Source organism: Amaranthus tricolor, chromosome 4, assembly GCF_026212465.1.
Source record: "Amaranthus tricolor cultivar Red isolate AtriRed21 chromosome 4, ASM2621246v1, whole genome shotgun sequence".
Taxonomy (NCBI): domain Eukaryota; kingdom Viridiplantae; phylum Streptophyta; class Magnoliopsida; order Caryophyllales; family Amaranthaceae; genus Amaranthus; species Amaranthus tricolor.
In genome coordinates this window covers 24,964,829-24,980,374 of record NC_080050.1, presented here as the reverse complement: position 1 = coordinate 24,980,374, position 15,546 = coordinate 24,964,829, and the positions used below count along the sequence as shown (strand labels likewise).

General features: G+C 34.6%; 1 protein-coding gene across 1 annotated transcript; it reads right to left on the bottom strand.

The window, feature by feature from the left end:
• Positions 1 to 728: 728 nt before the first annotated feature.
• LOC130809677 (gamma-glutamylcyclotransferase 2-3) lies at positions 729 to 8,450 on the bottom strand. Its single transcript, XM_057675438.1, has 8 exons — positions 8,199 to 8,450; positions 8,019 to 8,095; positions 6,612 to 6,665; positions 6,443 to 6,499; positions 6,282 to 6,322; positions 6,112 to 6,183; positions 1,251 to 1,330; positions 729 to 1,173 (listed from the first exon to the last, which is right to left on the bottom strand). The coding sequence occupies exons 1-8, from the start codon at positions 8,305 to 8,307 to the stop codon at positions 1,061 to 1,063; spliced, it is 603 nt and encodes a 200-aa protein (XP_057531421.1). The 5' UTR covers positions 8,308 to 8,450; the 3' UTR covers positions 729 to 1,060.
• Positions 8,451 to 15,546: the final 7,096 nt, after the last annotated feature.

The window sequence follows — 15,546 nt, the reverse complement described above, 5'->3', positions numbered from 1 at the left end:
CTTGCTGAAACAAATTAGTGAACCATGCATAAAGTAGAAATATTCAATATTTACCGCAATGAAAAATAAGGTTGATAATCGTTAGGTGAATTCTTTTAAACCTTCATATTCATGTTATTTTTTTGAAACTCCCTCATTCTAAACATGTCCTCTTTTAATAGATTATTTAATCAATCGCGTAAATTTGCAAATTACCATAAAAAGATAAAAAGGCAATCATCATAAACGAGAAAAAGATAAAATAAAATTTTCAATATTCCTCCCATAAAATGGGTATATATAAGGGTGATTTAATATCTTCCAAATAACTATTCTTAACTGATACATCCTCCTCTTTCGAAGGACTTGGCTATTTAGATAATCTAGAATTCCTCCCTCTTAGGGAACTCCCCCACCTTAGACTTTTATTTATAGCATAATTTCATTGTAATACAGGCATGAACTAAGATGAGATTCTTTTACTACTCATAACTGGTATATTTTATTATAATGATGATTTGAATGTGAAGCATTGAAGTTTCATTCAAGTCATCGGGTCGATTTTGATTTAGGTGTTTTAGGTCTGTTCATTGATGAGTCTTGTGTCCATATTGATTTTTACATAATTGTAAATCTATTTAAAAGTCAATTCAAATCAAATTTAGTTACAAGGTCGGGTGAATATCAGAATGTCGGATCTGTTTTGAATACCTCTAATAAAGATTGGCAACAAAAAGCTACATAGCAAATTGAAGGCTCAGCAAATGCCACCGGCTTATTGGTAATTGCTTTAGCTTATAGGAAGATAAATAAAACTCAGTATATTCTAGCCTTGTAGCTTCGAATAGTCCACATAATATCTTTTTAAATGAATTTGTAAAGTTCATGGGGATTCTCAATGCCACCCACTGTTTCATAATACACAAATTCTTGTAAGAGACGGTCTCACCGTGAGACGCGCATCTCAAGTCTAAATGACTTCCAAGGTGAATAAATGCGTAGAGCGAAGCATAGGACATTCCAACAATATTATGTGAAGAACAATAGTTAGCCACAACGCAATAATTGCTTCCGATTCCATTTACAGATTGCCATTCTCCACGACCTCCTCGGCCTCAGTTGTCACCTCCTTGGACATCGAGAGAATACGTCTCACTTCCTTGCCAAGAACCATTACATGGGAATCCACGCATCCTGTTCGACATAATTAAGCTCTATTACAAACAAAAACAATAGATGTCGAATACAATAAAGGAATGATGGGCATATACCTAGTTGAAGCAGTGCTTGCTCAAGTTGAAACAAATAGTCCCTGTTAGGTCCTGACGGTCCTTTTGCACGCACAATTTGCCTGCAGGTTAAAATATAATTTCAAGGATATTGAAAAGCTACCGTTGTTCTAAAGCCGGTTGTAACGAAAGGAATTCTTCTTTTGTAAATATACGGGATTGGGAGTGCATTTCAGCCACAGTATGGTTTACTAGTACAGTTCCAGAGACCAGAAGTCTTTGACAATCATACATTCAAGATGTTTGTAGTTGTACATGTGAAAGAGGATGATCTAATATTACAGAATCCAAAATGCTGGAATACTTAACGTAGTAATCGTTATCCTTACTGTATAAAAATTGGTTTAGGTTTTGGCTTTATTCATTGGCGTCATTGCTATTCATTTTCTCAAAAAAGAAAATGTATAGTGCATGACCTATATAGTATTACCTTCCTCATACAACTTTTTATTACCCCTGTGGCATTAAGAGGCTTCCATCTAGGATAAAGGTTGAATGTAAGCAAACTTAGTACCTTACCCTTGTTAATGATAACAATAACAAATAAGTTGTTTCCGTTTAACCCTTACTAGCAAACATCATGTGCAACTTCACATAATCAAGGAATGCACATGATTTAGTGAGCTATTATACTATATTTAATTATGATTCGAAACCAAAGAACTATAAATCTTCGACCCCATCGAAAAACCCCCCTTATGAACAATCAATATTACCCAATACCATGAAAATAATCCTATTCACATGGGAAATACTAGGATGGATTTAAAATGAGGGCGAGAAAGATTGAAAAGTACATGTAAGGAAAGAGTGGAAGGAATAGGAAGGATTTAGACTTACAAATTGAGATGGTAGAAAATGAAAATAAATGGAGAAGAAGAATTCACGTGGAAGACAATTGAAAATGATCTATTAATTCATGTATTTCAGATATTGTTAACTTAAATGATATAGCTCTCATCATATTGGCAATTCATCCACCATAAGTGAGAGCTATGCGTGGTGCATACAAGAGAACAGACTCTCCTCTTCACTCGAGTAATTATGCAAGGATATGGAATGTGAAGAAAGTTGTTTTCAATGAGGTTGTAGACAATTTAATTAAAGATTCTAGGCGTACTTTGTGACCACAACTTTTTTCCACACAACACGCATTTGATATTTGTTATAGACATAAATGAAGAATAACCAAAGTCTCACCCTATTTTGGTAAAGGAATAAAATCAATGACATAATTAGTTTTTACTTCAAAATCATTCTAGTATGTTCTCAAAAATAACCTAACCCCTATGACCGTGTGTTGTATTTCATGAATTTTTGGGTTTTTAAAATTTTGTAAGAATCATGTCAAGTATGTTGTGAGTTTTCCTGTATTGAAAAGTTGAGATCATCTTCTTAAATAAGTGATTGTAATGCCAATAGTGGTCAACGTGGTGTTAACAGGGGTGGGGGTGGGGATGGGTATTTGTATGGGTTTATCATGGATTTGTAGTGTAGTCATTGAACAAGTGTGAATAAAATAGAATTATAGCAGTAGCACGGACACGAGAAATATAAACATTGTATTAGTTAATAGGATAAGTGAGCTCTTACGTGGCTCTTGACTCCCGAGGTATATAAACACTATTTTGTGAATACAAGCATAATACCATTCCTTTCCACCCCTTCATTATATATATAGGAATTATGAGGATGTCTTCTTATGCAAGTAATAACAAATTTAGAATTAATTAATATAACAACTTATAAATTCTTTCTTGATTGCCAATATCACCCTTTTTTCCTTTGTGAGTGAATCTTCTATTCATGACAGTAATAAAGACTTTATTGGGTTTGAATTTCTTTTGTGTTTGTTCAAAATTAGATGAAACATTGCTAACTCTTTCTCCTTTTTACTTAAATTACAAATGGGATAATCTTAGATGGATTAAATATGGTTGTTGTTGTTCATTTGTTAACCATAGATTAATGGGCGGAATAATTTACTTTATAATTTGGCTTTCACATTGAGATGTTTCTGAACCTTGAATTGTGAATAATTAAATATTGCTTACATGCATTAAATTGCAAAATAAGGCCCACAGATCGAGCTTTATGTAGAGAGATCATTTAAGGCTTGATCATAATTATGACATAGTTGGGTGTACTAGATAACTTGATAGATTTAAAGAGACGTACCTTGGTGTATGTTGTTTGTTGATTTCATTGTTTTGGTATATGGGACAAGGGAGGGGGTAAATGCTAAGTTAGAACAATAGAAACAAGGTTAGAGTCACGAGGTTTCAAATTAAGTCGGAGCAAGACGGTACACAGAGTGTAACTTTAGCACAAACGAGATGACGAGAGGCACGATAAAGCTAGAAGAGAAAGAATTCGCTCCAAGTGGATACTTCAAATACATTAATTCCATATTCAGAGTAGTGGGGATACCCAAGAAGATGTGACCCATAGAATCAAGTGTTTAAGTGTGGATGACAGACATGAAATATTATGAGATTGAGGTGTGCCCTAAAAGTTAAAGGAAAAATTTTATTGAACGACCATTGACCAACGCTACTATATGGATTAAAATGTTGGGCTCTTAGAAAGGATCATAATAGAAAGATAGAGTAGTGAAAATGCAAATGCTTCAATGGATGAGTGGGTATACCTTGAGGAATAGGATTAAACGAAGATATCCGAAAGGGTTTAGAAATTGCAAATATAAAGGGAAAAATAAAAGAGAATCGTTTAAGATGGTTTGTGTATGTGCAAATACGAAGAATTAGTGAACCAGTAAGGAAGATAGTTTGGGAGACTTATAAAGAGGGGGAAAAGACCGAAGGTGACTTAATTCACGAAAGTGAAAATTGATATGAAGAATCTAGCCTTACAAATTGAAATAGTAAAAAATCGAAATGAATGGAGAAGAAGAATCCATGTGGACGACCATTAAAAATGATATAATGGATCATGTAGATGATCCCTATCTTTTGGGACTAAGGCTTTGACATTGTTGTTATTGTATGACATCTTTACTATTCTTTTGTTGTGTTGCATTGGAGGAAAAATATAAATTATAGATCTAAGCTTTCTCTATGCGCTTGTAGTTGGTTATGATAGTTAATGCCTTGATAATATGCTTTTCCACTATTCTAGGGGTGCTTTCATTCTCAGAAACAAATGTGACAATTGTCTGCAAAAGAAATTGGTTCACAGTTATTAGGCCTTACTTGTCCTTTAATTTCAGCAAGATTCTTCATGTATCTGTTTCCAATCTGCTTGAATATTTTCTATGTAGTCACATACAAGATTAGTTTCTTTGCTTGGATCCAACTAGGCTGTTTTTTTTTTCTTGTGTGTGTTTTAAGGGACACATCACCTAAAAAAGTTTTGAAACGAGCATGTTGCCCTGAAAGATGTTTTCACAGAAGAGATGTACATTTATTTAAGTTTGCACCTACTAACAAATCTCTAATGACAGGAGCGACATAATCATCAGCCGGTCAGCATATTACAATCACTGCTTAAACAAGGACAAACAACACTAATCTATGGATCTCCATGATCGATATGCAATTAATAATCTTCACAGACCGAACTGTGAGTTGAAAATAACTTGGTTTTAACCTAGCCTTTTTATCTTCGGACTCTCAAATATGTATATTTTTCAAAAACCCATTGACACACATACAACTTTCTTATTGTCTCTACTAGTCATGGGATTATTTGCAAGTTAATCTTCTTTGTGAAATTTTTGTGAAATTTAGCTTGATGATACTAAACACTAGGCTGTTCAAACACCCCAATCCTTCCTATTATTTCACGCTTTATTGTCTTAATTATTGGAATTAAAAGTTGAATATGTGTTAAACAAAGGCTTGAATGGTTTTGGAAAACTTTTCCCTAGAGAAACTGGATTTTCATAAAGAACACTTCCTTGGTGAAACCAATTTATAGATAGTTTTCCTTGGTTTGTTGCACGAAAATCACGGTAAAAGGAAGCTAGTATTGAATTACTTTTCCTAAATGAGTTTTTCATGTTCTATTAACTACTATTTTTTAGAGCAGTGACCTGAACAAAAACCATATTAGTGAAAATCTTCGATCAAAATTTTCAGTTTTCTCAGTATTTGTACATATAAACTTTTAAACTTTTTGATTGATTGTTGCCGTTATATCTTGTTCTTCTCAATAGTATACTAGTTACTATTCTATGCAAAATATATGATAGCTTTGACCATGACATCTTTTAAACTCCTAGCACTATCTTGTCAAGAAGTTCATAAGTAAAATGACATTATTCATATGAAGTATTGCTTCATGAATGTTATTTTCTTAAATTTTTTGCCCAGATTATGATTCTAGCATTGACTTCTAATGTTTTGCTACTTCTATTGACTGTTTATTTGAAATCTACAATATCTATTATATCATATTCTTTCAGTGATCATGTTGTTTGGCCAATATAAAGGAAGAAAATTTTTAATACAATTTCAACTATACAATTGTTTATGCTTAGCTTTTCGCTTACAAAAATTTATGTTGATATACGTTATATAATTTCACTGGAACTTTTTTTCACTCGCGTGTGAAGCACCACTCCCAAGACTAGTTGAATCAAGAAGGCCATACTAGTTGAACTTAAAAACCTAGGCTAAGATGGAATCAATAGTGGAGGAGGACAACTATCAGCCTTCTTAAAGAAAGTTCAGCTAAATTAATGTCTAACCACAAACTTAACAGAGTTCTTGTCTCATCAAAGGAACAGAAAACTAGAGATTGGTACAAGAAAAAGGAGAATAGGGCTGTAATATATGTAGACATTATAGTATTGGGAAAACCAGAGTTAGCTAAGACATACTCGGCTATCTCCTCTAGTGGTGCAGGACCCAGGTAGTTCTTGTTAAGCTTTGTATTCGAAGAAGCTACATATCTGTAAAACAAACATATTAATCATCAGCTTTACACTAATCAGTTCCAACTCTCATACATAACAATGAGATAACAAGGCTGGTCATTTTAGCTACTTACACCAACACACTGCTCACAGCTGGTGACGAATCTGTTGAATCCTGATGGGAAAAGTGCAAACGCAATATTGTCAATCAGTACGGCACCTATAGTTGAGAGTCCCAAGTAACGAACTTAGGAAATCAGAATGAAGTAAGAGGGATATTGTTTATACAACTAACCGTATAAAAATCCAGATAAACCTTTTGGTCGTATTGTTTCTCTCTAACCTCCAGATACTGCGTGCCATTACACCACATAAGGCATTCTGTTAAAGTGACGGCAGTAATGATGAACACTGAGGAAACACAAAACATGAATTGGTTGTCACGGTACACTGGGATATTTTACCGTGATTGCAGTTTCAATATCCTCCTTCTGGTTAATCTTGTACGCAACTCCATACTACATAAATATAAGAGAATTAAACACATTACTTATTTTTGTACATCACATGAAAACAGAAAAGTCCCTACCATTAGTACATAACAAGCGATATTAAATCACTTGCATAGTGCAAAAAATGTGGTACGTAACAAGAGGAATGTGGTTGTCATGATGCGAAACAATGGCCAAAAGCATGATATATCCCTTGAAACAAGAATGAGTCAACAAGATGGGTATCCATCCAAAACAATTGCATCGAAAAATTTTCATAAAATAATTATGGGTTGGCCTAGTGGTTAAAAACTTTTCTTTCCACTCTTGTAATAGGAGTTCGATTCTCATCTCTACAAAAAAAGATTAATTCCTCCTTTCCCCTCTGGTTTTTAGGGGATTCTCCTTGCTCTAAAATCAAAAAAGATTTCCTAGCACAAAATATTCTCCAACTCAGATACTCTAAAAATCATTGTGAATCAAAAAAGTAAACAACTTAACCTGACATAAAACAAGATCAATTGTCTCCAATAACATTCAACAACAAGACTATAATATTCTCATATTTGAGAACATTATTAATCCTCAAAAGTTGAATGCATTAGGAGTAAATCCTAGTTTAAATCAGCCTAATTACACATCTAATATGTTAATAGGTACTCCCTCCGCTCCCAAAGTTTTCTATATATTTCATTTTAGTCCATCCCATTAAGTTTGCTGATTTCCCCTTTCCCTGTCACTAATTTTCATCTACACATTTGATCTTCGTCTTCTTACCACCCACCATAGTGCAAAAATATAATTTCAGTAACGGTCGTGGTAGCAAAATGGATTTTATGGCCTATACGGTTGATTTTACGGTCAATGTGGCCTATATTTCAATAGCGGTAAACTCAAAAACCTTGACCATACGGTCGCGATACAAGCCTTGTTTTTGCACTATGCCACTCACACATTCCACATGTTTTTTTACCAAATTCTTCTGAAAAACAAACTTACAATTAAAAACCCACCAAAAAAGCTTTGGTAGAAAACTCATAGGACATATGAGTAATACTTCAATTATATGCATAAACTTTCAGCACTCTTTTGAGCATTGTATTAATTTAATCAACATAATCTCCTAATAATTAACCGCTTCCCCAATCTCTCAAGATGAAACGACAATCCAAATTCTTTGTCCCAAATCAATATTATAAACATAAAGAAAGCAAAAAGCTTAAAATCTTAGATTAAGATCCGATTGCTCAATCCCTATCAAAAATTTGCCTCATCTCCATTATCCCAGCAGTTAAATTAGTAAAATCAAATCAACCCATCCAAAATAAAGTTCAACAATAAACATAAGAGTAGCTGCTAAGTAGTAAGAAGAGAACATACACAAATTTCATCAGGAGCAGGCTCTAATGTGACTGTTCTTCCTGGGTACTCCGGAGTTCCTCTGTGATCAGTACTCCCTGTAACCATCAGTTTTAGTTTTAAAAATCACCTAAAATAATAATATGTGAGAATAATTAATTCCGACAGAAAAAGAAAGAACAAGTAAATGCATTAACATACCTTGGTAAAAAACACGGCGATAACCCTTAACGAATCCAGGAATTCGTTCATCGTAATTGAACCCAGCTTTCCATATTAATGATCCATATCCGAATACCCATAACACCATTTTTACCTGTTTTTGATTATGAATTCTTCTGGAGTTCGTGGAGACGAAGTAAAAATGTACAAGTGGAACTGAAACTCTGCAATTTATTTTTCTTTGCTTTTGCTTATTGGAGAGAATATAGAGTTGTAGCGTTAAAGTCGTTGAAATCATATCTGAAAAATAAACCAAAAAATTACTAGAATAATTTGACTTTTGACTGTTTTTTTAGGATAACGTTGATTTTTGATTAATTATGAATAAATTATTAATAATTTTAATTTTTTTATTAATTATGAATAATAATAATTTTAAGATCACTTATCCGACAATATTATTGCCCAAATAGTGATTGATATTTACAAGTTAATTGCTACCAGAAAAGAAAAAATAAAAAATATTAAAAATTAAAAGTTAAAATTAAAAAAAAAACTTACTTGATTGTTTTTATTTTTTAGAATTTTTCAATTTTTCTATAATTTGATTTTGTATTTACTTTTTTAGTTTTTTTTTTATGTAAAATGGCTTGTTGTATAGATAAGAGGTTACTTTGGTACATTTTTAGTAGACCTGATCAAACACCGGGCCAGGTCGGGCCGAAGTGCGAGCCTAAAAGTTCCTGCCCAAACCCGTAATATGTGGGCTTGCAGGCTTTTTTGCGGGCTTGCGGGCCTATGTTATATATTATTTATACATAATTAAAATATTGATAAGAATAAATTTTTGTGTTAATTTTCAAAAAATATAATAGGAGAATTACATTATTATAAAAAAATAAATTATTATCTTTAAAAAAATGTTGTTTTTAATAGGTTAAATTTTTTGAAGAAACCATTAGAGTATTATGATATGCATAATTATAAACCTTGTCAAATACTTTCCATTAGAATGTATTGTCATTTTATTTTTTACTAATTAATACCATCTTATCAAGTGATTATAAGAATTCATGCATTCACCTATGGAGCCCAACCAACAATTACACACTTCTTCGCTGCTTTTATTTTCTCAAATGACTCACGAGAGAAGAGAGACTGCAAATTCATGAAATCTTTTAATGTTCAACATAGAGAAAATGGACGCCACTTGATGCGGGTCGGGCCGGGCCAGCCCGCGGGCCAAACGTCAATCCCAAACCCGTCTCAAAAAAATTCGGGCCACTTATTTTCTGCCCAAACCCACCCATCGGGCCATATTTTGGTACCCAAACCCTCATTTTTTCGAGCCGGGCCGCCCATTATCAGGTCTAATTTTTAGCAAATACCTCTTATAATTGAGATTATTCATGTTTAATAAAAAGTTGAATTATTGTAGGAAAATCAGTAAAAGGTTGGATTATTCTGAGTTATTTTTCATAAAAAATACTTAAATGCTTTAAAACAAAGACAAGTGTTTATTCAAGAATTCAAGTTTCATTTTGTAATCCTAACTTTTGCTACTATGATTTTATTTTTTTAATTTAATATTTTGGTTATCTAGTTTAGTTTGCAGTTTAGATTTGCTTTTAGCTAAAAATTTAATTTGAATTAGACTAAAATTTTTTAAAGTGATTCAATTTGGTTGGATTTGATTTGTATTGTGACTAAATTGTAGCCGAGTCGGTGTTCTGGGCGACGACTCATCGCTAGTCCCTTGCCTTGGATATTGCCATTTTGTTAGTTTATTTCGTTTGGTGATGATTGACTCCAATTATTACTAATGATTGGTAACCTACATACGATGGTTATATCTGATGAAACTTGCTTTGGTTTCATTGATGAGCTTTGAACGAAACAAGCATTTGTTTCATAGCTTGAATTTGGATGAAACAACTTTGTTTCATAAGTTGGAAATGATTGACACACAACTCTATAAATATGTAGTGTGCATAAGGGAATTCCACCACATCTTACATACATTTCTGAATTTCTCTTAAACATACATTGTTCTTACTTCTCTTTTATATGAAGTGTGGTGAAGGTGTGTTTAACTTTTAATACATCTTTTAGGTTCTTAATCCATTAGAGTACTTTGTCTTACATTGCAATTTCTTTGTCCTAGAGGATTGTTGTAATAAATTGTATCTCATTATGAATTTCATTTATCATCCCAAGCACCCTTATGGGAGAAACATCACAAAAGAAAAGTGTTTATACGCCTACTATTAATAACAAGTTTCCGAGTGACATGTATATTGTCGCAACCTAATCATCGTGGGGTCCTTTTGACGATTAGAAGAGTTTCGGAGTGACAACTAGTGTTGTATTTTATACTTTGTTTTTGTATTATATTTGTAATAATATTATATTTTCAATAAACTATATTATTATAGAGTAATATAATTGTAATTTAAGATTTAAATAAACATTTGTAATTTGTAAGCAATATGATAACAAATTGAATACCTGATAAAATATCTATAATATCACTACAACATAAATTATTTTTAGTGGGATATATTTAGTGACATTAAATTTAAATGTCACTATTAAAGTTCTAATGGTATAAATTATTTTTAGTGGGATATATTTAGTGACATTAAATTTAAATGTCACTATTAAAGTTCTAATGGTATATATATTGGATTTAGTGACATTTATAAGATCCTTTAGAGGCATAATAAAAAATTATACTATAATTTTTATAACATAGGATCTAGTGACATTTCACATAAATGTCATAATAAACTATGGTAGCAATTATGTATGTCACTAAAGACCAAATAAAGTGCCACTAAATTACTCTATAGTAGAACTTAACATAAAGACTAATAATTGTTACACTAAAAATATAACTCAATAACATTCTTTTTATATCGCGAAAAATTAAATTTGTTATAGTGTCATAGTGTGTACATTTTTACATGTCATTTTTACTTAATTAGATAAATTTTATTATATTTTGATGTTTCTTATAACAATAGTAATGTTATTAGTTTAATGTGTTGTCATCATAAGACAACTTATAACATAAATTTGTTATTTGTGATTTTATAAAGTAGTTTACTAGAATTTACCTAGCACGGTCATTATCGATCCATCAACATAAGTCCTTTTAGTGTATTTTGGCCTCACTCGTGCACATCTAAAAAAAACTTCTATTTCCTTTTGTTCACGGATACGATCAGGATAAAATTTCCTCCTCATCAAAGCTTGCAGGTTATCTCTATTGGATAGAATTTACTTGTGTCCCCCCGTTAATATGCTGGCATTCACAATAAGCCTTAGGGTTCAGATCCAGAAAACCCATAAACCTTTGAAGGACTCATCATCTACCTTCTTACCTACAATGGCAGACGAAAACCAAAACACAAACCAGCAGCTCATTTCAGTTGCTCAAATGGAACAAATGTTCCAATATTTCCAGCAATTAAACAAACAAACCAATTCCACAAACGAACCACAAACAACTGACTTACGGGTCGCAGAAAAACTAACATATCACAATTACACCAAATGGTGTAAACTTATTCAAATCGCTATCGAGGGCAGAGGACGTCTCAGTCACATCATCGACGTACCTCCCGAGCCCACAGCCTCAAATTACATACAATGGAAACAAAGGGACTTAGTAGTTTTATCTTGGATTATATCCAATATCGATTCAGATCTAGTAAATCAATTTCTTGATTACACTAAGGCGTGGGAACTCTGGAAAGGGATCGAAACACTCTTAAACAGTGGAAGGGATGAATTGCAAATTTTTGACCTTAGTAGTAAAGCAGCAAACCTTAAACAAGAAAATGACACAATCGAAATGTATTACGGCAAGCTTAACACACTCTGGAAAGAAATCGATCGACGGATGCCAAATCCGATGAAATGTTCTGCAGATATCACAACATTCAATTCATTCATCCAGAGACAACGGCTTTATCAGTTTTTGGCCGGCATAAATGACAGTCTAGATGCAGAAAGGAGACAAATACTAAATCAAGACCCTTTACCAACTATCGAAATGGCGTATGCTATGATTCGTCGAGAATTAGCACGACGTGGTATCATGAGTACCACCTCATCATTAGGAGGAAATCCTTCAGAGATTGGTAAGGTGCTTGCAATCAGAGGCCGGTCAGAAGCTTCACTCCGGCGTGATAATGGAGATCGGACATACCTCAAGTGCACCCATTGTGGCGGTTCAAAGCATACAAAAGAGGGGTGTTTCAAGCTGATTGGGTACCCGGAATGGTGGGAAGAACACAAGCTTCGAAGAGCCGCCACCAAGGCCACGGCTTCCCGTACCGGCGGCAAGGCTAATCTAGCCACTGATCTCTCCAGTCACCGGCAAACACCAACTGAGAACACCATCAATGTCCAAGATCCGACAGGTAATACAAGTGGTAAGAACAATTGCAGTGAACAGCCCAGAAATCATGAAAGCAAGGAAGAGTCTAGAAGGGACTCGAGTAGTGAAGAAGAAACCAGAAGCAAAGAGAAGGACGGAGGAAGAGAGAGAAAATGGGAGGAGAAACTTGCCCTAAATACTCCTTTTTATAGGGAGTGTAAACCTAAACCCTTATCCTTACCCAAGCCCATTCATTTAAACGGCCCACATAATAAACCCAATTCCAAAGGTTTATTTTGTGAAAAAGGGAATAATTTTACGTGGATTTTTGATTGTGGGCAACTGATACAATGACCTATGACCCAAGTGATCTCATATCTCAAAAACAGACCTCTCGTCATAAAATTCAAACTGCACGTGGTGATTTTGTTAATGTTACTAAAGCTGGATCGGTTGCCATTTCCCCTTCTCTACAACTTAATAATTGTCTTTTAATTCCGAAATTAACACATAAACTTCTGTCTATTAGTCAGTTAACCAAGGAACTACATTGTACTGTTCTCATGACCTCTACTGGTTGTACTGTGCAGGATGCTCAAACAGGAGCGATCATTGGGCGTGGTACTGAGAGAGGAGGATTATACTATGTGGATGAGGCTGGTCACAAAGGTCATACATCGCTTGCTCGTCGATCTTCTGATCACCAACTACGAATGTGGCATAGACGTCTTGGACATCCTTCAGTGGGTTATTTGAAACGTCTTTTTCCATCTCTTCATAGTTGTAATAATTCTTTGGACTGTGAATCCTGTGTGTTAGCTAAAAGTCATAAACATTCCTATTTTCCTAGCTTATCCCGGACTCCTGAACCTTTTATGTTGTTACATTCTGATGTGTGGGGCCCTGCTCCTGGTTTTAACTCTCAGGGTTTCTCATACTTTGTTATCTTTATTGATGACTGCACTCGCATGAGTTGGCTTTATTTTTTAAAACACAAATCTGAAGTCTTTGATGTGTTTGTTACCTTCTATAACATGATTGTTACTCAGTCCATACTCACCCTCAAATCCTTAGATCAGATAATGGGGGGGAATATGTTAATCTAAACATGAAACAATTTGCTAATGATCATGGCCTTATACACCAAACTACATGTCCTGATACTCCCCAACAAAATGGTGTGGCTGAGCGGAAAAATAGAACCCTTCTTGAGATTACTCGGGCTCTCATGCTTGAATCTCGGGTTCCTGCATCTTATTGGCCAGAAGCCCTTGCCACCGCCAACTACCTCACCAATCGTCTTCCCACCAAAGCTCTAAACTTCCAGACTCCCCTTAATGCTCTTAAAACACATCATGAAGTCCCATCTTCTCATTCTCTTCTTTCTCGGGTTTTTGGGTGTGTTGTGTATATTCATTTACCCGTACGGAGTCGTAGCAAACTTGAACCCCGGGCTGTCAAATGTGTTTTCTTGGGATATGGCACTACACAAAAGGGATATCGATGCTTTGATCCCATTTCTCACCGGATGTATGTGACTTTAGATTGTGAGTTCTTTGAGGATTCGTATTATTTTGCCCCGCTTCGATCTCAGGGGGAGAACCGTAGTGAGGATCTAAGCTGGCTCATAAGTCCTAGTAGGATAGATCCAAAAGAGCAAGTAGGTTACACCACCGACACTGCCTCTGAAACTCTTGAAAATCTTACTCTCCAGTCCACTCCTGCTCCTGAGCATCCTGATTCTTCTGAATCACCTGAGGTGATGGGTAATACTTCTGATAATATGATAGTTGGTAATGAAGATACAGAATCCGGTGTTGAAACTAACAATGATCATAATGTTGAGATGTCTAACAGGTATGAATTACCTCCGAGAATAACAAGGAGTGTTCCTCCAAAGAGGTATGATCCAGAATATGAAGCAAAACGATCTCGATATCCCACAGACAAAAACAATGTTGAATCTTTAGCTCAGATAGCATTAGCCTTTAACACATCTTTGTACTCCAATAAGATACCCAGAAATGTGGAAGAGGCTCTTCAAGATCCTAAGTGGAAGAAGGCAATGGAGGAGGAAATATCTGCACTTCTCAAGAATGAGACTTGGGAAAAATGTGAGCTACCCAAAGGGAAAAAGGCAGTAGGGTGCAAATGGGTGTTTACTATCAAATATCATGCAGATGGAACTATTGAGCGTTACAAAGCACGGCTTGTGGCAAAGGGATATACTCAAACATACGGTGTTGACTACTCTGAGACTTTCTCACCAGTAGCCAAAATTGATACCATCCGGGTCCTTTTTTCGATAGCAGCAAATAAAAATTGGCCCTTACACCAATTTGATGTAAAAAAATGCTTTCTTACATGGTGAACTAGAAGAAGAAGTGTACATGAAACCTCCTCCAGGATTCTTAGAAACATACAACATAAAAGAGGGGTGTAGACTCAAGAAAGCACTATATGTCTCAAACAATCTCCTCGTGCATGGTTTGGGAAGTTTACATCTGCTATGAAGAAGTTTGGGTATACACAAAGTAATTCAGATCACACATTGTTTCTTAAGAAAAGAAAAGATCGGATTACATGTCTAATCATCTATGTGGATGATATGGTGATCACAGGTGATGATACAGATGAGATACAGATATTGAAAGAAAGACTGTCAGGAGAATTTGATATGAAAGACTTGGGAAACCTAAAATACTTTCTTGGCATTGAAGTTTTACGATCAAAAAGGGGAATCTTCATTAGCCAAAGAAAATACATTCTAGATCTCTTGGCAGAAACCGGCATGCTTGATTGTAAACCTGCAGATACACCCATTACAACAAACCATGGGTTACAGATAATTGAAGGAGAAAAGTCTACAGATCATAACCGTTACAGGAGATTGGTAGAAAAACTCATTTATCTCTCACATACTAGACCTGATATCGCATATGCAGTAGGCGTAGTTAGCAGATTCATGCACAAACCACAAGTTCATCATATGACTGCTGT